The sequence below is a fragment of the Poecile atricapillus genome, chromosome W (assembly GCF_030490865.1).
Source record: "Poecile atricapillus isolate bPoeAtr1 chromosome W, bPoeAtr1.hap1, whole genome shotgun sequence".
Taxonomy (NCBI): domain Eukaryota; kingdom Metazoa; phylum Chordata; class Aves; order Passeriformes; family Paridae; genus Poecile; species Poecile atricapillus.
In genome coordinates, this window is record NC_081288.1 from 12,647,854 (window position 1) to 12,672,088 (window position 24,235).

The following is a 24,235-nucleotide window of genomic DNA, read 5'->3' on the forward strand; positions in this document are numbered from 1 at the left end:
TTTTGAACAGCAGCATACAGAGAACTTTTCACTCATACAAAATTCACATTTTAAGTTTACATTTACAGATAGGTAGGTTAAATTGCACAAGGAAAGCTTCGCTAATGACTGCCTTGTCCTTGGAAATCTGAACTCATGTTTAGTGTTGCAATTTACCTCATTTGCTAAAGCAAAGGTCCCCCAGTGAATTGCTACAGACTTCTTTGCTTGAACATCAATATGGATTCTTACTGCTTCTTCAGGATCCACATGCTGGTATTTCATAAACCACCTACCAGAACAAAGAACCACTTTTATGTGTCACCTAATTCAGTGCAAGATTTCTCCTTTACTTTCATTGCAAAGAACAAAAAGAAATATATGCTCACCTAATCAAAAAATCATAAGCATGCACAACATACAGATACTGAACAACATACAGAACACAGATCAGGAAACTAACATATACCAACATACCCTTCAAACAGCAGTTCATTTACTGTACTCTCTTTTTGAAGGATTTTTTCTTATCTTTGTTTTCAATAGGTTAAGGACATATTACCAGTGCCCTAAGGCATTAAAGCTAAAACCTTAAATCCATCTCTGAAAAAATTTTGTGCTAGCAGTACACACCAAAAAAGTGTGCTTCAGAGATAGCCCAAGGGAACAGGCTAAATAGAAGAGAGAACTTGGCAATTCTTGAAAGATAAAACTTTACCATGCTATTTAGATTCCCATCTCTTTTTCCCAGCCCGTAAGTGCCTTCCTTCCAGCATTATATGAGTACTATCATTTAAACATTTTCTCCAAAATGAGAAAAGTTTGCTCTCCTGAGCAAACAGATCTTTCATACTCTATAACTAAGTCCTCTTTGTCTCCAGGTAAGTTGCAAAACCAGGATAAAGACTGAAGCAAGAGAAAAATGCAGCAAGTGATATACACTGGACTGGGCTGGAGTAAATGATGCTGTTTCAGAAAAAAAAAAGCACAGAACAATTCCAAATTTTTACTCAATATTTTTAAGGGAAGAAACACTGCTGATTCATCCTTGCTGTCCCTAAGTCTGAAGAAAAACACTCTCCAAAAACATCACACATACATACACTTTTTAACAAAGTGCACAATTTTAACTTCTGGGTGTAATTTTTTGTCATCAGTATATAATTTCATTTACATATTTTGTTCAAACTCTGATTTTCCTACCTTGGCTCATAAGCTCCAATGGGGATGGCTGCAAGATCGAAAGGTCCAAACCTTTTACCTATTTGTTCAAAAGCAAAACAATATCCAGTATCTCCTGCAAAGAAAAACCTATTCCAAGGTCCCAGGACAGACCAGCTGCCCCAGAGAACCTTGTTATCATCTGTCACAGTCCTTTTGCACCAATGCTGGGAAGGGGTGAAGACAAAAGTTACTGCATCATGACCAGGGACACAGTTCTCCTCCCACCAATCCAGTTCAATCACATTCTCACAACCACATCTCTGCATCCACTGCAGGAGCCCCAGAGGCACAAACCAGCGCAGCTCGCTCCCAAAGCGTTCATTCAGACTCGCTACGCTGTTGTAGTCCAGATGATCGTAATGGGTGTGGCTGATCAACACCGCATCTATCTTGGGGAGCTGCGCTACTGTGCACGGAGGCCCTCGGAAGCGCTTGGGACCCAACAATTGAATAGGGGAAGCTCTCTGGCTGAAGATTGGGTCAGTAAGAAATACAAGTTCATCCATTTCCACCATAACCGTGGCATGTCCCAGCCATGTGACTCGCATACCAGCTCCTGTTTTCCCAGCATCTTCTGGCGTTTGAACAAAGTAAGGTTGTAACACTGGAAGTTCTTTGTCGAGTTCCTGGCAAAAAAGAACATAATATGCATGAGAGATTTCAGAATGTACTTGGCCATGGAACAAAAACTGCATACAAAGCACAAATCAATACAGTCAAGACTTGTACTTTTTTTACGCTTTTATGCAGAGAACTGCAGCACACGTGAGATGCCTTTTCAATGTCCATTTTCCCAGCTACTTCCTCCTAATTTCATTTTAGGTTTTTTCCAACATTTACACTTCTCTGTAAAGAAAGGAGAGTACCCCATCAGACCAGGAGACCTGATAGAGTCTGGGGGCATTGCAATGAAAGCACTGCAAGGCACTAACAACATCCCAGGAAGGGATTCCTCCACCTGGAAAAGAATACGTATACACACGCACACAGAGTTACTTAACAAATACTCAAGTTTAGCTTATGCAACTAAATGATGCATCCTCTTAAGACCTAGCACAAGTAAGTCACAGATAAAGAAAATGCCATGTTCCCCAGCCACACTCCACAAAAACTCTTCTAGCTTTTTTCAGGCCCTCTCTCTGTCCTCATTACATCTAGAAGCAGCACACAAAGGTTAATCTCACTTGGCTAATGTTAGCTATTACAATTCCACCTTCCCATCCTGCCAATAATTTAATGAATGTACATAAAAAACAAAATAATTTTTAAGATAAACCTTAAGCTACTTAGATATGTTTGGTTATGAAAAGGTTCCCTCACCTCCTCTCTTATTCCAGCTTGACAAGTTTTACAGTCCCTACTTGAGTATGACAGGTCAGAGAACTGATCTGGCTGAATACTAATCCAGAGGTAAAAATACAGAGCTCTCATTTTGATTGGCTCTTAGTTGACTCTGTGTGTATCCTCAAGCTGGCACAAAGGAGGCCATGGCTGTACATTACCACTGAAACTCACTGCCAACAACCACTCATTTTCTCATTTTGAATCAGTTATGCCCTTCACTGCAGTTTGGCTGAAGTGCCAATGCGGAAGTTTTATGTGTAATAAGTAAGAGCTTTCCTATTAAAAAAGGCCAACTTACTAAAGAGTCTTCTCAGAATTCCTGACCATCTCCAGCTTGGCCACAATGTGGCTAAGGCTCTCCTCCCAAACAATTCTGGTGTGAACTCCTCACTTTGCCTCAGAAGAATTTTCACGTGCTAGAACAGTTTCTAGTCTCCTGGCACTCCTCTCCCTTGTGATCACAAATGTCCCAGCCCTTCTGGTTCCAAGTCAAGTTCTGCCTGCCATGGTTGCTGCTCTCATTCTCTCAGCCTAGCACAGATTAGCTCTATCAGTGAGTTTATACTGAGCTGACCTTGTGCTCCTTTAGAAGTCCAGCTGATGCTGTGACAGTTTAGAACTCCAGGAGCTGCCTTGCTAAACCAGTCCTGACAGCTTCAGGGAAGTTACTTTCTCCGCAATATTTTATTGATTTGGAAGGCATATGTTGGGAAAAACAAAGCACACACATCTCCATCCCCCTGCAATTCTGCTGTAAATAATAAAATATTAATGAAATTTCTTTTTCTGAGAGCTAATGGACAAGACACATTTACTGAAGAAGTTTCATTACTGTCTGCAGGAATGAGAAATAGATAACCTTCTATAAAACTGAATATAACGTTAATACAATACAACCCCTTAGTTCATACAAGAAAAGTAGGAGTCTTAGACTGAGATAAAGGGCTGCCTCTCCAAGAAAGAAGAATCATTTTCTTATCTCTATTTCATTCTAAGTACATGGGAACAACACTGGCCACAGAAATTTGAACCACAGAAGTGTTATACTGTAACATTTCAATTAAAAAAATAAATATACACAAAACTAAAATAATACTCAAAAATTGAAATTACAACAATTTCAGTTGTAATTTGTAAGTTGTAAATCAACAAACTACATATGGTTAAGTCAACAAATCAGACTATATCAAAGAAATAAAACTCAGATGTGGAACTTAATAAATTGTCATAATGCAATTTAAGTCAGTACATATTTTATGAAAAATGTTCTTTGTAAGTAGCTGGTTTTAGAGTTAAAATAGAAATTTTCTCAGAACAAAATTAATTCACTTATTTTTGCTGATATTTGGCACAAATTAGTTTTTATTAGCATTATGCAATATTAATAAACAATATTAAATGGATGAGAAACTGGCCAATTGGCAGAGGTGAACATTTAGTCCTTAAGTGGGACTCAGACATAGTTTACCAAGTTTTACCTCGGGTACAGTTAATTTTCTTCCCAGTAGCACCTACAGTGCTATGTGCTGGGTTTGTGCTGAAAACAGTCCTGAGGGCAGACTGATGTTTTAGCTCTTGCTGGGCAGTGCTTACATAGCATTTCAGCCAGTTGATTCAGGCACACAAGAAGCTGGGAGGGACACAGTTGGGACAGCTGACCCCAGCCCATCAGAGAGATATCCCATACCATATGACACTGCACCCAGCAGTAAAATCTGGGGTTAGAAGGAGGAGGTGGAGCACATTCAGAGCGAATGGTGCTTGTCTTCCCTAGTAACTGTTACATGGGATGCAGCCCTGCTCTTCTGGGGATAGCTGAACGCCTGCCTGCCCATGCAAAGAGAATAAATTTCTTAGTTGGCTCGTGCATGCACTTTTTGCTTTACCTATTGAACTGTCTTTACCTCAACTCACAATTTATCTGATTTTTCCCCTTTCAGTTTCACTGGGGTGCAAGCAGTGGGGGGTGGAAGTGAACAGCTGACTGGGACTTGGCTGCCTAAAGCCACAACACATCTGCACTACTAATAAAGGCTTTACAAGGATGTCACTGGGATTGATGTTATCAAGTATTTAGAACAGTTGGTTGAAAGGTAGAACTAATCACTATAAAAGGCATTTGTAAAAGTCACACAGACAGGAAGATTGATAGAAAATAGCACAGTCCAAACAACAGCTATCCTGTCCTATTTAAATGAAATCTCTTGAACAAAAGTTCAAGACAAACCAAGAGCACAAAGGCAGTGTAACTTGTGGACCTGGTACAGAGCTTGTGCTCTCCAGGTTTGTGATACACAGGCCTCTAATCCAAATCAAAGATTCCTCAGAGGATGAGATCAGAAACCAGGCGTGTTGCTGAGCTGTGATGGTAAATCACATCAAAACACTTACTTCTCAGTGCATGTGATTTGTGCTTGGGGTTGTTTGAGTTTGTTTGGGTTTTTGTTTAGTATTTAACAAAAGTACACCAAAATCACATTTTAAAGCAGTAAGCAATACTAACTGAAACACAAATTCTATTAGCAGTATACTTCACATGAAATACTTCAAACTCACACAGCAGGATAAAGCACTATAATGAATGAAATATGTATCTTATGGAACTTTTATCCCGCTATAATACATTTTGTTCTGCCAGACTAACCAGAAACATATTGAAACTAGAAGAATTATAACAGATTTTTGAAATCCAACAATTATGTGAAATTAGCTACCAACAGAAGTAAAATGTGCTTAATACTGTCTTGTCTTCATTACTCAAGTAATACAAAAATTCCTCCTGCTGTGTCCCTTCCCCCCTACCCGTTCTTTTTTCCCTCCTAATGCAAAGCAAGAAAAAACACATGACAGGCTTTGGTAAGACTAGCTGATTAGCTTTGGATTTTTTGCGCTTAGTGCATACTGGAATACCACAGGATTTCACAGAAATGAGAACAATTTAAACTGCTGATCAAACAACTAATAATTAAAGATCCTCCAAAAGCACTGAACAAAGCTACTAATAAAGCCTATAATGAAAATACTAGAAGTCCATGCATTCTGGATAATGATATAGGCTCATAATCAGGCACGATTATAATACATATAGCTTTTCCACAGTGAAGCACAAGCACATATTCCGGTTAATATGCTCATTTTTACATACACAAAGCACTTGGTACAGATAAACTGAACCTGCCCAGCATAGCAGGGCATCGCTAGCTCACTCAATGTTGAAACTGAAGCAGAAGTCTGCTTAAAGGACATGAAATGTAACATCAATAAATAAAGTATGGAATCCTTAGTCTGAATTTTAAAAAAGCTCAGATGCACTTTACAGGCTGATTTAGGAGCAGAACAAAACTGGTTGAATCAAGCATCAAAATGGCCGAGGACTCCCAAAGTGCATTTCATTGATCCCTAGCTAGGTTTTTTTGTTTCTGATTTACTTCACCAAACTCCTGAATAATTGCAAGCACCTAATTCAAAGATTTCCTATGCAAAAAATAAAATTAGCCCACAATTAATCCAAACTGGGTCAGAGAGATGTCTTTTCAAATGGCTCCTTGTAGATTTCTTTGTGATCATCCTTTTTGTAGGGATGAACTGTAAATTAAAGGGGAGTGCTGCAGTTCCGCACTCCATCAGAGTGCTGTATGCTCTGCACTCCACAGTACACCTCAGCACTGCCTTCAAGGGACTTTAGTCACTACTCAGGTTTCTGACTGGCACTGGGAAGACATGAAGCCTGTTCTACACATACCAAGTAGGGCAGTAGTCAAAGGCAACTGAAAACGTTCAGGTGTGAATTTCACAAAAATGCAGCCTAGAAAGCTGTACACACTGAATAAACTGTTGTCACCACAAGACACCAAATCTTGAAAAGTGAATTGCTGGAAGGGATCCCAAGACCAACATAAGTTTGCTGTGCTTCTAAGTCAAATTATTTATTATTATTATTAAATTACAGCCAAGATTATTTGTTTCTTAAACATCCCCAAACCTCTGACCATTATGCGTTAATGCCTAACATGGCCCTCCTGTCCGTAAAACTGATAGAATTCCTTCCTTCTCAGGTAATTCAGGTTAGACAAAATGGAAAGTTCTTTACTAAACACTGGCTGTGAGATTTATAGCTTGTGCATACTTTCTTGCATGCTTAAAAGCATTATTAACACCTGCTTGTTAACAAATACTGTCCTTGGTTGTGCAATCTTCAGCACAGGTTTTCTGAAGTACAGTCAACACATCATAAATGCACTGAGAAGTAATTATGTCAAAACTTAGTCATCTTCATACCTCCTGTGACCATAAAGACAACCCCTGGCTTTCCAGTATCCATTACCCTTCATGGAAAATAAGCTTCTCCTGTCTCCTTATTTATATACAATATCTGACAAAAGTATTTCACCAAGAACAAATAACAGTGCAGTCAACTGGCACTGTACTTTGTTTCAGTACAAATACTTGCTCAGGTTAGTTTTAACATAAGCAATTTTTTCTCCTGGTGCACTGAAACAGAAGAAATAGATTTGTAAGTATTTTGATAAGTAGCTGACAGAAACTATTACATTTTCATGAAAGATATGCAACATATGTATTAAATTGCCATCTGGAAAAAAAAGCAAAATTTTAAAAATTAGGTATGTCATGAAATAAGATATTTCATGCAACAGAAATTAAGTTAATAGTATGTTTCATAAGGGAACACCTATTAGAAAGAAATTACTAACTGGTTTATGACTGAGCTAGGGGGCCAATTTTTTTTGTTTGTTTGTTTTATAAATATAAACTGAGCTGTATAAATTCAAGCATGTGGAACTAACAAGGAGACAAAAATTAAAGAAGTAGAAAGTATTAACCCTCCTTTTGAAAAGAATAAAATGCCAATAAAATCAGAAAAGTAAGACTTAGAAAATTCTCTAGAAGATGCCTAATGAGCATCAATTAGAAATTGTCCTATTTTATTGATCAGAGCAAAGGTAAAAGCAGTCTTAATTACAAAAGTAAAACATGGAGATATTCACCTGCTTGGAGCGTGGCACATTGCTGTTATTTTTTTCCATGAAGGACCATTTCAAAATGTTTGGTAAAGTTGGTGATTTCCATGTTGGCCATGGGTTGACAAATCTCCCATCTTTGCCTCTCTTTGATTTAGTTACATCCTCTTCTAATCTGTAGTCCAGTCTGAAGCTTTTCCTGAAGGTCCTGGAAGAATCATTGCTCCCGGAACCTCGACCCGAATTCTGACGTTTCTTCACTGCTTCTTTAGGGTACTGGTTACAGGCAGTTGAAGGCTGCTCTTCATCTGTCTTCTTATCCATACCTTTTTCAGGAGAACTAAATCAAATTTTAAATTGATCAGTATTTTCTTGGTCTAGTATCAACATTCATAAGACTGAATGTTCTCACACACATTAGAAACAAGCCCACCTTTCTCATTTTATGATCTACTGTATTTTTTTATCAACAAAATATGCTTTTAAAACAGTCTCTATTACACAAAAGACTTCAAAAACATGCTGTGGCAAGCAGGGCTCTTTGTAGTTCAGGCTGAATTCTACTCCCTGGAATGCACAGCTTCAGATACTAACACTATTATCTACCAACTGCAAAAGTGAGGGGGAAGGGTTCCTTAATTTACATTTTGGAAGAATAGTCATTCCTCCTGAAACTTATGACATTTATTGTCTGATGTAATACAATCCTGCAAGTCTGTGCAAGAGACACTGGGACCATACTGTACCATAGGATTTGCCTAGTGACTTAGTTTTGTAGTAAAAACAGCAGTCTTGTGTACCATTACCAACACTTTACTTATACCAACAACACTCATGCAGGAAACTCAGGGCACAAAAGATATTCGGTACTGTTTTGTATTTTGTCTAAAACAAATGAAAAGTTTATTACAATTAAGGCAAGTAACTGTTTCAAATACAATTTTGATACACATTTAGCTGAACTGACTGGTGAAAGGTCAAAGGAAATTGAAATATTTTAAATCACAGCTACAATGTTCACTCTTAATTCCATAATGAAATATAGAAGAGTGAGAAAATAACTGAGAAAAACTTATTTCTATGAAGTCATGATTCTGATACACTTTTTAGAAAACTACAAACTCAGTAGTTAGAGTAACTTATTCTCTTATTCACTTAAGTGTTGCAGGATTTACAAATATAATCAAATTATACCTAAGGTAAAAAACCCAAATATCCCTATTTTATTTTAGAAGTTGCCAAGGCAATTAAATTGAATCTAAATGCTTCAATTTCTATATTTACTTTCAAGGGAAATATTTGTACACTGTTCTGTGAACTTTAAAAAAAAAATTGTTGCTGTTTTAATGAGTGCACAAGTTCCTGGCATTTACAAATTCTACCTGATTAAAACTGGAAGATGACTAGTCATGAATAGACAGCACTATTTACATCTTAGGTGCAGGAATAATTTTTAAAAACAAATTGTGAAACTTGTCCCGTGGAAAACTCTCCACCACATGTTTTGGCCTATCTACTGTTTCACTAACTCAAATATTCAGATTTCAGCTGTACACTCAGAAGCACTGGGCTGATGTAGCCAAGCCAGTCCATGCAAACAACACTGTCAGAGAACAGAACTGAAGCTCACAGTTTTCTTAGAAATCACATAACTCACTCTGCCCCCTGTAAGATCAGTCACGGAGAAAATTAAATATATTGTTCACTGAAACATTTCAGCTAAGGTATTACACACATGTGTCAGCAAACTGGACCCAAATGCTGATGATGCTTCAAATGCAGAGTCCATTTCTGCTATTTCAGCAGCAGCTGACAACTAAATACTTAGTATAGTATCAGCTGCAAATAATACAACAATTGATAAATAATGTGAAATTTTCTTAAAGTAACTATTATTGTGCCATACAGAAGAGATAAAATACTAACACATCAAAATTAATTTCTAACATAAAAACATGAACAGCATTCAAAAAACATGGCTGACAGATTTTTATCTTTTTCCCCCTGATCACAATCTTATTTCATGTAATTGCTTTGAAACACCTGTTTCTCTGCAGTTTTACTGAAACCACTCCACTTACGTATTTCCTATTTAGCATTAGGATACCATATCTGCATCAAAATTTAAATTTAACTGTTGATATTTATAGGCTTTTTTCTTCTATTTCACTAAACATTTACTGGCATCAGCCTTCAATGAAACACTCAACTTGCTCTATAGCATATTAAGCAGACATAAATGGTAACACAAAGAATCAGTGCCACAAAAAGGCAGACAGAATACCCAAAAAATGGTACTGGATATTTTAACTGTTACTTTAATTTAAGGCTTGGGGCTTGTCTTTTGCATTCCTCAAAGAACATTTTCAATGCCAAGTCAGTTTATTAACTTCGCAAAGCACACAGACACAGCATAAAACTCTTCACTCTTTTAGAAAGCATCATGAAAACAAATCACAAAAGTTTAATCAGATAGGTACTTAATTCCAGGAAATTATTCTTTTAACATGTCAGATGTCTGATTTTTTAAATATATATAACTACCATAATTATTACTCCCACAAGACATTTTATATTAGAGACTGGGGTGCCTAAGTTTTATTTTTAAGCTTCTGTTTATCTATTCATTCATCTCTAAAATAGGTGACTTTTGCTTAAATCTTCATATAAACCTTTGATCTTATTCTGAAAGTATAAACCCCTAGGGGAAGCAGGGATCAACTGTGCTGATTAAATAAAGACAATGCCAAAGCATTTAAGGCACTGCAGGTATCTATCTGTCTGCCAACATATTTTCCACATGATGCACATACATTACTTTCATTGGTATTCCGTAAGCAACTGAAAGAATAAAAGACCTCGGTGCTCACAGAATACTTTAAATCTTTTACATGCATAAGAAAGGGACACATTTACAATCAAAGTTTTCCTGATGAACTGTAGATTCCTTTGAAGTATCAGTCTTGCCAGATCATTTTTGTTCCATCTAAATTGATTAAATATATCCTACAATATTCATGACATAGTTTTTTTATATAGACAAGGATAATTTCTTGAAAGCCAGAAATCATTAGCTTAAAATAAAACTCAACCAAATATTAGTCCAAGGAGAGTCTTATGCTTTTGCAAAATAATTTCTCTACAGATAAGGACATTTGGCAGATGTAATTTAAATAATAGAAAATACCCAACCAGAAATCAGTTGATTTTCCTGCTAGCTTTCCTAAATTCTTCCCACTCAAAAATAACAGTTTGACTCTTGAAAAACTAATTTAAGCACTTCAATGGCAGCAAAAATTATGAGCTACAGAGATACAAAAATCAAACTGGAGTAGAGTTCTGTTCACTTATGAAGGACAGAGAGAAGGGATCACATCCCTAGTATTTATTGTTATGTAAAGTTCTACACAAAGTATTTTAATACTTTTAAACATAAATAAAAACTACTACATAAAATCATTAAACAGCTTTCCTGGCAAATGGAACCCATCCTTCAGGGTGAGGCCACCTACCCCCAACAGAGGGCAAGTGCTCTGACACCATTTGTAAGAGGGGCTCAGGAGAGACACAAGGCAACCATCCTTTCTCTGTCCTCAGAGGTGCTTTGCTCTTTCAATTGAATTCAGAAGAGGAAATGGACCAAGACATACAAACTCCTAAAGAAGACCATTAGTCATGCCAAGTCCACAAGGCCAGAAAGTATTCTAGACAAAGGGGAAGAACACCACCAGCTGATAAGACAAAGTCTAACATGAATCAAAATGCAGAGCTCACATATCAGGTTTTCCAACATCAAATACAAAGGCACCTCTCGTAATCCACAAAGGAAGAGCAAAGTTGTAGATCTGGCAAGACACAGCATGGAAAATCCATGTCTGAAATCCCACTAAACTGGCTTACACCTGTAAACAGGATACAGCCCTTAGGACAACAAGTTTTGGGTAAATGGTTTATTTTAGCATTGCTTATATAACTGAAAATTTGGATACAAATATTTTGTCTTTAAGCCTTGTGTTTATTTAGGAAAAGAAAAAAAATTTAACTAAATGTTTTAATACTCTCTGTTTGAAAAGAAGATTTGAAAAAGGATACAATAACATTACAAGAAACACTCTGCCACTATAATTTTTCTTTTTAAATGGTCTTTTAAACAAAGCAGAGCTTCAAGCCCAATTACCTGAATGCAGGCATAAAATCTGTTGTCTTTACCTTTTCCACCCAGTCTCCTCTACTAATCACAGAGCTATGCACAACACGCTACTAAGCATCAAGTTGGCCAAAACAGATTTACCCTTTTTTTCTACACAGAAATGTGGTCCTTATTTAACAAATCCATAGGCCTGAAAGTTTAGGAATTACTATGAAGCTAAGTTTTACTGGAATACAACAACTTCCCCAAAATTATACAATTGCCTGGTAAACATTCTATAGCTTCCCAAATACCTTTCATTACTCTGCTTTTTTTTTTTTTTTTTTTGAAGTAAAGGGTTTGGTTCATTTTTAATCACTGTCTCTCTGTAAACTACATCCAGAACTAGGCTGCAGTAATGATGACCTAGAAGAGACAGCACACAATTCCCAGCAATCTCACACCACATAGCCTTACCAAAACAAGACTAAGCTTTCTCCATATACAGCTACACAACTCTGAAGTTTTCTTTCATTATACATGCTTTTAATGACTGCAAAAACCATGCATTTTGGCTTGAAATAAAACAAAAAATTGCTTCAGTTAGAAGGAAAGGTATTTGCAAATGCTAGGGACCATGTAAGTAATTGGCTCCCACAAGCTTTACTATCAAATGACTGCCAGCTAAGTTTTGGCTCTGCTTTTATTTTTCCTCCAGGTCTGAAATTGGCTGCTTTAATTAATGAACAGTTTGAGACTGGAAAATTCTGAATGCATTTAAACTTTCATTGTGCAGTACTTCAAGTTGTTCCATCTTACCATTGTAGACTTACCAGAACAAGAACCTGAGCCTTCTGTGAACCACATACTGCTACACATCTTGAAGTTTTCTTTCACTATACCTATTTTTTTATCACTGCACAGCAGTTGCACCAGCAATTATTCCAGATGCTCTTGTTACTAGGATTTCACACAAAGATCTCTCAAATTTGCACTAGCTGATCTGAGAATACGTCTATTATTCAAATCACGTTAAAAATCCCTAGTAACAACCAGTGTTGTCAAAATTTTCATTCAAGAGATCTGTAAATATCCTGATTCTGCACTGTCCTTGTGTACTACTAAAAAAAGATTAATGAGAGAGTTAATAACAGAAAAAGGAATAGCTCTCTTCATAAACAGCCTCATGGAATTAGAGTAAGTCCTTTAACATTCTTATCTAGCTTTGAGGATCAACAGTAAAATAAAGCAAAGTTTTATTTAGACATCATGGAGAAAAATAATATTAGCTACAAATAAAAAAAAAGGTGAGGCATCTACCCACCATCATCTGTTGTTAGGCCTATTCTTTAGCTGTATTACTTAAGCAGCCACTACCATGAGCCAATCCATTTCTGCCCTCACTACTCACTGAGGCTTGCCAAAACAAATACCTTTGTCCACATGGTGAACTTGTTTAAGAAACTAATCTACCTGATAGTCACTATTCACCTTACCATCCCTAGAGAAGCACTTAATTTTCACCTGCATCACTGAGCAACCATGCAAGTGTTTATACCAACAAACTCGTTAGGACAGGGAAGGGTGAGAACAGGAATATATTGTTGTAAACAAAAACTACTTATGCCAGCACTGGCCTAAAAAAAAAAATGAATTAAATACCCTCCATTTAGAATTCACTGTGTAGCTCACACATACCACCAAGTTAGATACAACAATTCCTCCTACCCTTTCATTTTCAATCTATTCCCTTCCAAAGTTTTATTTACGCTTAGTACTGATGATGCTGTAACTCTCCATTTACCTCCTTAGATAGTAATGTTTCATATTATAACCAAGCACATTCAATAGCTACCTACCACCCACAAGGCAGCCCACTCCCATTGCTACACATTCCACCTCTATTTTGCTGGTATTCATTCAGGGAACTAAACCAACAGAAAGTTATTCATATCTATCAGCTACACCTTTACATGCCTCTGGATACAAATGCAAATAGGCTTTAGAGTCAGGCCTATCAGTAGTCCCTGGAGCCAATTATTTCCCAAGGCTGGGTTAAATCTTACCAGCTACGGGCATTGTATCAACTGAATAAAGATCCTGGGACATGGATCTGGGACAATATATAACTACTTTCCCTTTGTTTCCAGGTGCCCCAGCTGATTGCTCATACTGAACAGAGACAATCCGCAGTCCCCAAACATGTCTATGATCTATAGATAATATGATAGAAGATTTTTGTTACATGCATATTCTATTCAGGTTGTGATCCCTGAACAGGGGACATGCAGCAGAACAGAGATGACAGACCCAGAAGCTAATTTCTTTAGTGATACAGGCCTTGAAAATAAATTATTTTCCTCTCTACCCTCATCTTTTACTGCAGTCTTGAATAAAAGAACCCAAAAGTTGGCTTGTGGCCATCACATTTGAAAGAGCAGCCTAGACTATCATTATGATTAAGCACAAGAGGCGTGTAATTCTGGGCTATTGCTGAAGCAGTCACCAAAGGGAAGCTGGAGTCAAATCTCCCTATACCAGAAAGGAAATTGCTTTCCTTTGCTCTCCCCAAACAACTAGTTTCATATGACTGGTTAATTTATAGGGAAGAATGTTGAAAGAACAAGAGCTGGAATCAAAGTTTTCTTACCTGCTCTTCAGGTCTAAGGCAGACACACAAAGAAACAAGGTTTGTGAATTACAGCTGTGTTATGGTACAGAAAGCAATACCCAGGTCACAAATCAAATGCAGACAATTTTTAAATCAACAGAAAAATAAACGCAGATAGCATATGCACATAGCTGTAGAGGTAAATCGTGGATTCCAACAGCAACTACAATCTCCATGGATAGCCTTTCACACTTACAGAATTTTGATCAAGCTTTTCCAAAAGAGCAAACATAAAACTTGTACCAAGCCACCTACAGGATCCAGAGCCCAGCTTCAGCATTCTGGCACAGCTGCACTTGTGTAACTATTTATGCAAACAAGTAGTTCATTAGTTTCAGCTGGTTACTGATGTGACTCCAGTTAATGACAGAGGTACACCTTGCCAGGATGGAGCTTACTGTTAGAAAAATCTGCCAAACTTTGAAGTTCAGCATTTAAAAACACACTTTAGCCACTCCTGTGTGTTAACAGCTTCTACGTCTTGGAGTTTGCATTTTAAGTTATGGTGCCATTGAAGCTGTTAGCATACATCTTTCTTAACTAAAAAAAACCTTAAAATATTAAAAGCTCACACTCCATCCTAAGGGTAAAGGTTTTCCATCTAATATCTTCATCTCAATTACGTATGACTAAACCCAAATGCTATAACACGTAATGAAATTAAGGCTCCACTTGAACATGCCGTGGGAGAAAACTGATTTCCTTTGTAGCATGTGGTTAGAGAGGCAATGTAAGAACTGTTTCCATAAAAACACACAGAAATCACGTTAAAGCTTTGATGCATAGAATCCACATGGCAAAGTAGGATCTAAAGTTCATTTATCATCACCTCAGGCACTTTTATGTGTGCAATTGCTATCTCCACCTCATTTACTAAGACTTTTAATTTTCTTTTTCCTTGTCTCCCCATGCCAGAAAGGAACAAACACCTATGCAAACTTCCTCTAAATTCACACCAAGAATAATCTTTAAAACCCTATAAAACCTCAGTTGTCCAGGAAGTGCAGCAACACCCAAGAACTCAATTTTATTTTTAAGTTAATAGACAGTCATAAAGTTTTGTATATATTCATATTTAAAAGCTTTTCTATTTTGATTCCCTCTTTTCAGTTTAAAGTCCAAGCACATTGGGTCCAATGTAATTTTTCTGCAACATGAAAATACTTCCCTGAATTCTTTCTATTCTATTTGATTTTCAATATAAAATCAACTTTTGCTTGTCCTAACAACATTCTCTCTCTCCCTCTATGTATGCACCCCATACATACATAAATTTTACAGAATATTTATAACATTTGAATTCAAATTTATTGAAATCCAAGCAAATAATTTCCAGGTCAGCTAAAATAAGGAAGTGAAAAGCTTTTCTTTGCTGAAACAGATGCTTTTCTTGAATGCACCTGTTTAAAGAACAACTTTAACATGAGTTAAGCCAAAAGGTCACCAGCCTTTCCAAATAATGAAAGTTTTGAACATCCAAACTTCATACTGGAAAGCCAGAAAACATCCAATACAGCACCCTTATGGTTCTTTAACTGGAACACATCCATTTTAAGAAGAAATTCCAAGAGACGGTACACAGATACAGCAAAAGATCAATACCCAAGGAAACTGGAAACGTCACAATAGGTAAATGGTTTTCATTACACACTTTTTTCCAATATACAAAGGGCCTTTGATTCCATCCCCACAACTCTAGGTCATGATGCCTTCATGTACTCTAAAAGAAACGCAAAGTGCTTTGGTCTTTAGTCAACAACAGAAGTGTTAATACTAGAAATGATGTGGTTTGGGTTTTTTTTCTTATGGAAGAGTCAAGGCATACTTCCAACACAAACATAAACGATCTACTAATTTTTAAGGCACCATCCTAAGTATGTAGGTGTTTTAAGAAGACAAAGTGTTTCATGTAAACACATCTGAATAGACAGACATAAACACTTGCTATTACCACATTCTTATTAGAAATGGTTGAATATTACTGAAACCTTCCCTCAAAAAACAGTCCAAAGTATGACAAAAATATTTCCAAATCTTTTAAGATTTAATAAAACCTGTTATCCTATCATAAGCCTTACACACCAGGCAGTAGGACTTCCAGCTCCAACCACAGTAACAGGTCTTACAGAAGTAACTCTTGACAGAAATTCTTTAATACCAAAATTTTCACTCACACATCTTATCAAACTTTGTTTTTCACAGCAGGAACATGATGTGTTTTCACAGTGTCACGTGGTAATTCTCAGTTCTCCTTCCTGAACAGCTTTGCCAGGTTTATCTGCTTGGGCACAGTTGTAGGCTATTCAAACCCAAACAACCCCTTCCTTGCAGAGCTGCTAAACACTACGATGTTACATGCAAACAGTATATAACACATAACTTCTTTCCTAGATTTTCTAAGAATATTTAAACAAAATGCAACATTTAGTTTACATAAAAATCCTTTTTAATCAAATCCTTAGGCACAAGATGATCAAGTAATTTTCCATGGTCCTGGCTCCAAATGTATCAGAAGTAGGGCTTCACACTGCAACCCATGAAGTTACTAAAGCAATAGACTGAAAAAACTTAAAGAGAGATTAGGAAAGGACTCAGAGATGTGACAAAAAGCAAAACTAATTTCACTGCAGGTGTTACATATAAAGACACTAATTAATACATCAGTATTTCTGTTTTTCTCATTACAGACAAAATAATTGCCTTCCTTTTTGCTGAAAATAAAAGCTATTTCTGAATGAAGAGTTAACAGTTTTGGCTCAATCTCAAGCTTGTAAAGGTTGAGGAAATAGCGTATTTCTCCTGGTTATTCCTCAAATCTACTTATAGTTAATGCAACAGAATAAAATTATAATAATGGATTGCTTCCTCTTAAAAAGGCTTCACATCTCTTTTGATTTGAGGCCTGTTATTTATACTTAAACAGATTCACTGCCATCCCTTACTTCCACCTCTCCCAAAACCAACTCTCCATCGTAACTCAAACAGGGCTTTCTAACCTCCAAGTATTAAAATTTGCCTTTATTTTTCCTAATAGGATTTCAGTTTGAGATAATTTTTGGGGTACTTTGAAAGCAACTGGCGCAACAATTCTTGAATTAATAAGAAAAAAGAATCATATTCTTGTCTTCCTCAAAATGCTATCTACAAAATAAGATAAGCTTTCTACTTTCTTAAATGATACAGCTGCTACTATGAATAAAAAAATACTATTTTTAAGGGTTTTTTTGCCAGAAAACTGAAGTAGTTTTCCTGTCACTATCTTTAATTTTGATGCCACTTTAGTCGGTACAGTTTGAAAATTAAAGAAAAAATACTTAAATACAAATAATACTTTCCTTTCAAACTAAAAACTTGCTTCAAAATCTCCACTCAGCAAATGGAAGAAATAATCGTCATCAGAAAAACCATTTCTGCATAAGTTCAGGAATTTTACTGCATGCAGTCATCAAATACTTTCCTCAAATCCTTGCTAGAGATAATTGACGATCATTGAGATTATATGACTGCACTAATTACATTAAATGACCTCCTTAATATCCTCCACTTCACACTATACAATGCGAACCCCCCCCTCACTGCAATAAACATCTGTTCGTGACTCCTCTTCAAAAGAAAACATTTTCCAAGCCGCCGACACTATGAAGCGGATTTTTTTGTGATTATATAACTTGTTTCCTTCCGAGCGCCGCTGCAGCATGTTTTACTGTCAATTGACAGAAACGAAAGCCTTGCACCGGGAGCGAACGCAGGATTTTATATTGCAGGTCTCCTTTCACCGGTGCGAGAGGATCCCCCCGGTCGCAGCCGGCGGAGTTGGCGCCCGTCGGGGTCTGTACCCAGGCAGGGAGCGGGGCAGGGACAAACGCCGAGCTCCGTGGGCAACCGGGCTGTGCCGCTCCTCCCCGGCCGGGAGCCGGGCTCGCCGGCCCCACGCACCTCGCCCGCCCACCGCGAACTTTTCCGAGTGGGTGCCCGAGGCCGCTCTACCGCGCTCCCACCGCCCCCCGCAGCAGCTCAGCCCGGTCCCCCCGTTCACTCACCGGCAGGGCCCCCCGTTCCGTGCGTGTGTCTGGAGAGCCCCGCTGCCGCGCTCGGAGCAGGTGCTCCGCTCGCCGGCCGCCAGCCAGGCTCTGACGGTGGCAGCTCGGACAGTGCCTCCCCTCCGGACGGGCACGGCTCGATCCGGTTACCCCCTGCTCACAGGAAGGCGCAGGGGAAGAGACCCCTGGCCCCAGAGCGCTGCTACCGCTGGAGCACCGCTCACCTCCGGGGCTGCTGCTGCCGCCCCTGAAGAGTCTCGTCCCCCTTCTCCTCCTCCTCCATGGTGCCGCTCCACCCCTTCCACGGCGGCGGCTTTGCAGGTCTCCAGTAGGGGCTGTTGAACGGTTGCGGCGTTCCACCTGACCAGCCCGCCGCCGTGGGCAGCGCGATGAGCTGCAGGGAGCAGCTCCACAGCGCCCGGCGCCCCGCCATAGAGAACAGGGGTTTCGTAGCGCCCTGCCCTTCACCGTGGAGGGCAGAGGGCGCCCCACAGCCCGGCCCCTCACCCTGGCGGGCAGAGGGCGCCCCACAGCCCGGCCCCTCACCGTAGAGGGCAGAGGGCTCCCCACAGCCCGGCTCCTCACCGTGGCGGGCAGAGGGCTCCCCACAGCCCGGCTCCTCACCGTGGCGGGCAGAGGGCTCCCCACAGCCCGGCCCCTCACCGTAGAGGGCAGAGGGCTCCCCACAGCCCGGCCCCTCACCGTAGAGGGCAGAGGGCTCTCCACAGCCCGGCCCCTCACTGTAGAGGGCAGAGGGCTCCCCACAGCCCGGCCCCTCACCGTGGAGCGGGGCCGTTAACAAGATGGCGGCGGGGGGCCGTGTCTGAGGGAGATGGGGAGTCCCGGAGCCATGGCGGGACAGTGTCAGGGCTGCCGGCGCGTTCTGCCCCTGGAGGCCGGCCTGCTCTTCGGCACCGCGGAAAGGAAAGCACTGAGTTGTGCTCCTGGCCGGCTCCGATGGGAGGTAAACGCCGCCTGCAGTCGCATTTGGGAGCACGAGCATACTCCGACCACCAGGTGCTGCGGTGAAAAGTTTCCTGGGCTCTGTTGTCTCAGCAGCCCGGGGCGCTGCCGCCATCCCCGGGGGTACCGGCACTCACCGAGGGGCGATGTCTGGGCGAGGGCACCCTCCCGCAGAACAGCCCACCCTGCAGGCTCACCTCACATGCTAGGTTACAACTATCCCCTCTCCCCCTGCTCATGTCTGACAGAAGTTTCCAGACTATGGCCTGAGAAGTGAGGCATTTTGAGGCACCCATAACAGAAGAATTGGGTTCTCAGAAATAAATGTATATTTTAAAAATATTTCCTTACTTCCTTAAGGACAGTTGGCAGCAAAAAACAAAGCTATGGAGGTGTGATGCGAAAAACGCCCCGTATTATCTAGCAGTAATATGAAATCTAAGACCATCTGGAGCTCTGATAACATGCTTATGTACATTTTATCTTGAAGCTTGGGACTGGATGTATGGTTCATTGGTAAAGACATCCTACCTATGTTCAAGGCCAAAGTTCTCAATGCATGTCTGGAGAGACTAGAAATATGGGCCCTCCTCTTTTGTTATCTGTCATTCTTTTAGTTTCCTTAAGTTAGAGGAATGATAAAACTATCAAACTGCCTTGTTCTGTATGAGTTATCTGTTTTCTATGTTCTTCACATATCGATACAGATATATATTGGTTGCTTATGGTTAGAAAGATTTGCTGACCTTTGCCAGTGGAAATTCCTAATCTATTTCTTACTTCTGCCCTTTCTCACCTGACATTTCCTGATCATTTAATCTACCACTATGTCTAATACTAAGATGGCCTTGTAGCAATGACTTTTACTCATTATACACAAATCTATATTGATTGAAGTTTTCTGCCTTTATGAGTCTAAGATCTCCTCAATGAGTTACGTGATAAAGCTATTCTGATTAATGACCATTAACAGTAATAATTGCTACTTTGTATAGCAATCTGTGTAAGCCACTAGTGCTCCAGGCAGATTTGGGGTGCTCATCCAACAGTTCAACTGAGTATCTCCTAGTAGGCAGCCCTGGCTCCACGTGTTGTGGAAGTAGTTTGTGTATCACCAGTGCCCCAAAAGCTGCAGCTTGGAAGGCTCTGCTTTAGTAAATACATTTTGTCTGTACTACAAATACAGATGTCAGTGGTTGGAGGCTGTAAGTAAAGACACTGGTATCTGTGCAGCAAGAAATTTTCAATGTGAAAGGAAACATGCCTGGTGAAGAATAATATTGTTTTATTGTTCAAGTAATTTCTGACACTCCTAGAAGTGTATATCAGTGTATTACCAACCGCCACACTAGTATGCACAACATGAGAAAATTCCATTCCAGAGGTGCTGTTCAACAGAACAGGATTTTAAACTAGTTTAAACTTTAAACTAGTTTCCTGTTTCAGTATTCCCTGGAGCCAGTTGAGATCTCAATCTAGTCCTGATTCTTTGGTGGGTTTTGATTTTTTAATGTCTTATGCACACAAACACATCTAAACTGAGGAAAAGTCCCAAGGGTATATCTGTGCTCAAGTTGTAGTGCAAACCCAGAACATGGATCTCTCTGACTCTTAATACTCCCCAGACATGCTAATATGCTTAGAAGACTGATGTTAGGATCCTGCAGGAGCTGGAAGCCAGAAGTTACTAACAGATGGGAAGGTTCCAGCCATCTGTGCATGAGGTAAGAATTTTTGCTTGGCGTCCAGTCTTAAGAAATGGAGATCTAATAATTTTATTTCCATCAGTGGCATGTACTCCTGACTACTCATGTACTTTTACTACTCAGACTGACTCTATATATTGTCCTTTGTTTATGAAAGTAGAAAGAGAGCTTCTTTGTACTGCAGAGAGGTACAAATACTGAGATAGGAGAGTGGGATTATTTAGGGGTCAGTGCATTTCTTTTTCCTCACAATGAAATTTAAAAGCTGAAACAGAATAATTTTTTATTGAAATTTTTAGGGTATACCATTTCATTAACTACTTGGAAGGATAAGTTCCTTAAACTAGCTCAATTTGCTTAATGCAACAACCTGTATCTTAATTAGAATCACATGGTTAGTATTTAATGAATTGTATCTGCAGCAGTGTCTTTCTCTTGGAGATAGTGCATTAATCATGGACGGGACAGCTTGACTAACTTGATTATAAAATTTCTCTTGATGAAAGGTTTAACCTTCTTCACAACTGAAGTTTATTATTATTTTGTTAAGACCTCTCAAGTGTAATGTTAATGTCTTTTTCACAAAGTCTAATTTAGTTGGTTGACATAAGCTGTGTCAGAGCAAAATACTCATTGTCTTGGCCAGTTACTGAAGCACAATCTAAAGGAAGAAAAAATTAGAAAATCTTATCGTTTAAATTTTATAGCTTTATAGCTGAACTGTCTGAACTTAATTGAAAATCCTCCTAGATGACAGAGTAAAAATGTTGTGCCATCTCTCACTCCATCCTAGAATATCAAGTCATAGTCCAAAATACCTTTTGGCTGAGGTTTGCTATATACTAAGCAATGTTAACTGCTGTTAGTGCAGATGCAGTTTATTGCAGAAAAAAACTCACACTTGCTGGAACGGTTTGTGCTGGATACCTGCGTGAAATAAACTACCTTAGCAAAAAAAACCAAACCAACAAACAAACAAAAAAAACCCCCACCAAACATCACTCTAGTATTGGAATACAGGAATTTTTAATAGCATAGAAATTTAGCACCAAAAGAAATTCTGCTAGGCTAATAAAAGGGTCTCTGGCAAAACTAGCCCACATTGGGAGGTAACCAGAAAGCCTAACCTTACCCTTCTAATTACAGTGTGCAGAAGTAACTACCCTTATAGTATCCACCCTTTCAGGAGGAAACTTGAGGGAGAAAATTTATTTGGCACCTGTTGCAGGCAGAGGCAAGCAGAATTTCAAATCATGTTGGATGTTAGGTTACTCAGTGAAAGAGGGATAGACAACCAGCTCAGATATAGATATATATATATATTGATATATTGTCGCTCTATTAGGAACGGCGAGAAGAACAACACAGACTCTCTCGGGAGTCGATCAGGAGAATTTCTCTTAGTTTATTGCTTCAGGTCTTTTTTATAGACCGATACATGAAAAGTGTGGAAAGGAAACTCTTATTGGTTAGCAAACTACTACATCACCATCATTGGTCAGTGGGGCATACCACCCCCTGACTTTCTCCTGCAAAGAAAACAAGGAACAGACAAACAGCACCTGCAAGGCTGTTTTCTGTCTCTGAGGATTGTTTTAAATCCTCCCCCTGAATTCTCAGGCCACTTTCTCAGGCAAGGCTGAGAAACTATGCGGCCTGTAATTTCTACAGGCACTCTTTTTCAGAGTTAGCATCCATAGATATATATATATATATATACACACACACACACACTCTCACACATGGGTACAAAATGCTTCACAGTAATGTTTAATGAAAACATTACATTGACTTATGTACAAAATTTATATATAATAAATATATAATAATGAAATTACTGTAAATGTTATGTTTACAATTACAAATCCAAATCTCTTCCACGTTAAAGAATGTGACAATTTTGAGAACTGTAGAGAAGGAACTTATGAGTTACAATTAATGCTCAAAAGCACCTTTTGTTTTGTTTTCTGTGAAATATTCTCTGATGCCTCACTGGTATATTTTAACTTCTACTTGGGGAACATGACTGGGGAAGACAATAAACTGGAACTATAAGAGCGACATTTACTCTGTGTTATACCAGTAACAGGCCAGGAACATTCTCCTGCCCTGACATTAAATTCTCCAATGTCTGTATTTTCACAGAGATAAAACCTTCCTAGCCCTGAGGAGCAGGTGGCTGTGTCAGAATTGCTGTTGAAAGTCTTACCAGGCCCACACTAATTCCTGACAATGCTTGGGCACTATGTGGGAGAATGTTATTCAGCAAAACTCAGGTAGCAACCTTGCTAGTGATTTAATGCTTATTAAAGCGCAGTAATGTTCACCATATGTTGTAATTTACTGGAACACATTAGCCTTGACAGCACTTGATCTTGAGATTTAACCTTGTATCTTAGAAGAAATGAAAGTTTTTAGCTTTGTTTCCAAAACTGGTAAAACTTGGCAGTGTCGTCGTGAGCAAGCACTACTATGAGATTATGCTGTTACAGTCAGTACCTGATACTGTATTGTTATTGCATAGCATTTTGCAAAATTGCTATCATTAAAATTTACTTAGGAAGTTCAATCACAGTGTTTAAAAGGCTGCATCAGATCCAGATTCCTTTGTGAGTGGCATTGTTCAGAAAGAAAAGTCCTTGCTCTTTTGTAATTGAATTTGTAATTGAGCACAAGGTAGGATAGCATGCTTAGTAAACAGAGAAAAACCCACAACATTCTGGATTTAAAAAGGAGAAAAAATTAAGAATATGTAGAATAGCTCCTAACACATTGGTATGAATGTCTTGACTTTTAATTGTAATTTAGAAATTATAGAACATTGTGCTGTTTTCATTGCAGGTAAGATGATGACAAACTGTTTCTTTGTGTCTAAATGCATTCTGGAAGAGCTGATACTAGAATGTATTGACTTTGTGAACTATCCTTTGTTTAAGGGAGTGTTTCTCATGCATTGTGCCATGGCCTGAATGTGAATGTTGGCAATTGTGAAGGTCTTAACCTGTAATACAAAAAACCCTGTAATTTCAATTTCTGATATGACCAGGTCACTGAATATGCAATATTCAAATATATCTTTTTTTTATTATTATTTTTTGTGGCTCTAAGAAGTATTTGGTTCTAGCTCTGTGTATTTATTCACCACAGAGCAAACAGGTTACTCTGAGACAGATACACATCATCTGACAACCCTGGTGCTG

The 24,235-nt window shown here is 38.8% G+C and overlaps 1 protein-coding gene across 6 annotated transcripts in view; it reads right to left on the minus strand.

Moving 5' to 3' along the window:
• The window catches only part of LOC131591942 (N-acyl-phosphatidylethanolamine-hydrolyzing phospholipase D-like), a 24,139-nt gene extending 5,226 nt beyond the window's left edge, over positions 1-18,913 (minus strand). For 5 of the 6 annotated variants that reach the window (XR_009280486.1, XR_009280488.1, XR_009280489.1 and 2 more), the window contains exons 1-4: positions 18,591-18,913; positions 7,554-7,866; positions 1,183-1,829; positions 157-271 (exon numbers count right to left, since the gene is read on the minus strand). Coding sequence is in view for 1 of the 6 variants with exons in the window: in XM_058863078.1 (XP_058719061.1) it covers positions 157-271; positions 1,183-1,829; positions 7,554-7,866; positions 18,591-18,799 (1,284 nt within the window). In the remaining 5 variants the exon portion in view is untranslated. Of the gene's footprint in view, positions 1-156; positions 272-1,182; positions 1,830-7,553; positions 7,867-18,366 lie in introns of all 6 variants that reach the window. The other variant, XR_009280490.1, reaches the window with a different exon arrangement.
• Between the last annotated feature and the right edge of the window lie 5,322 nt (positions 18,914-24,235).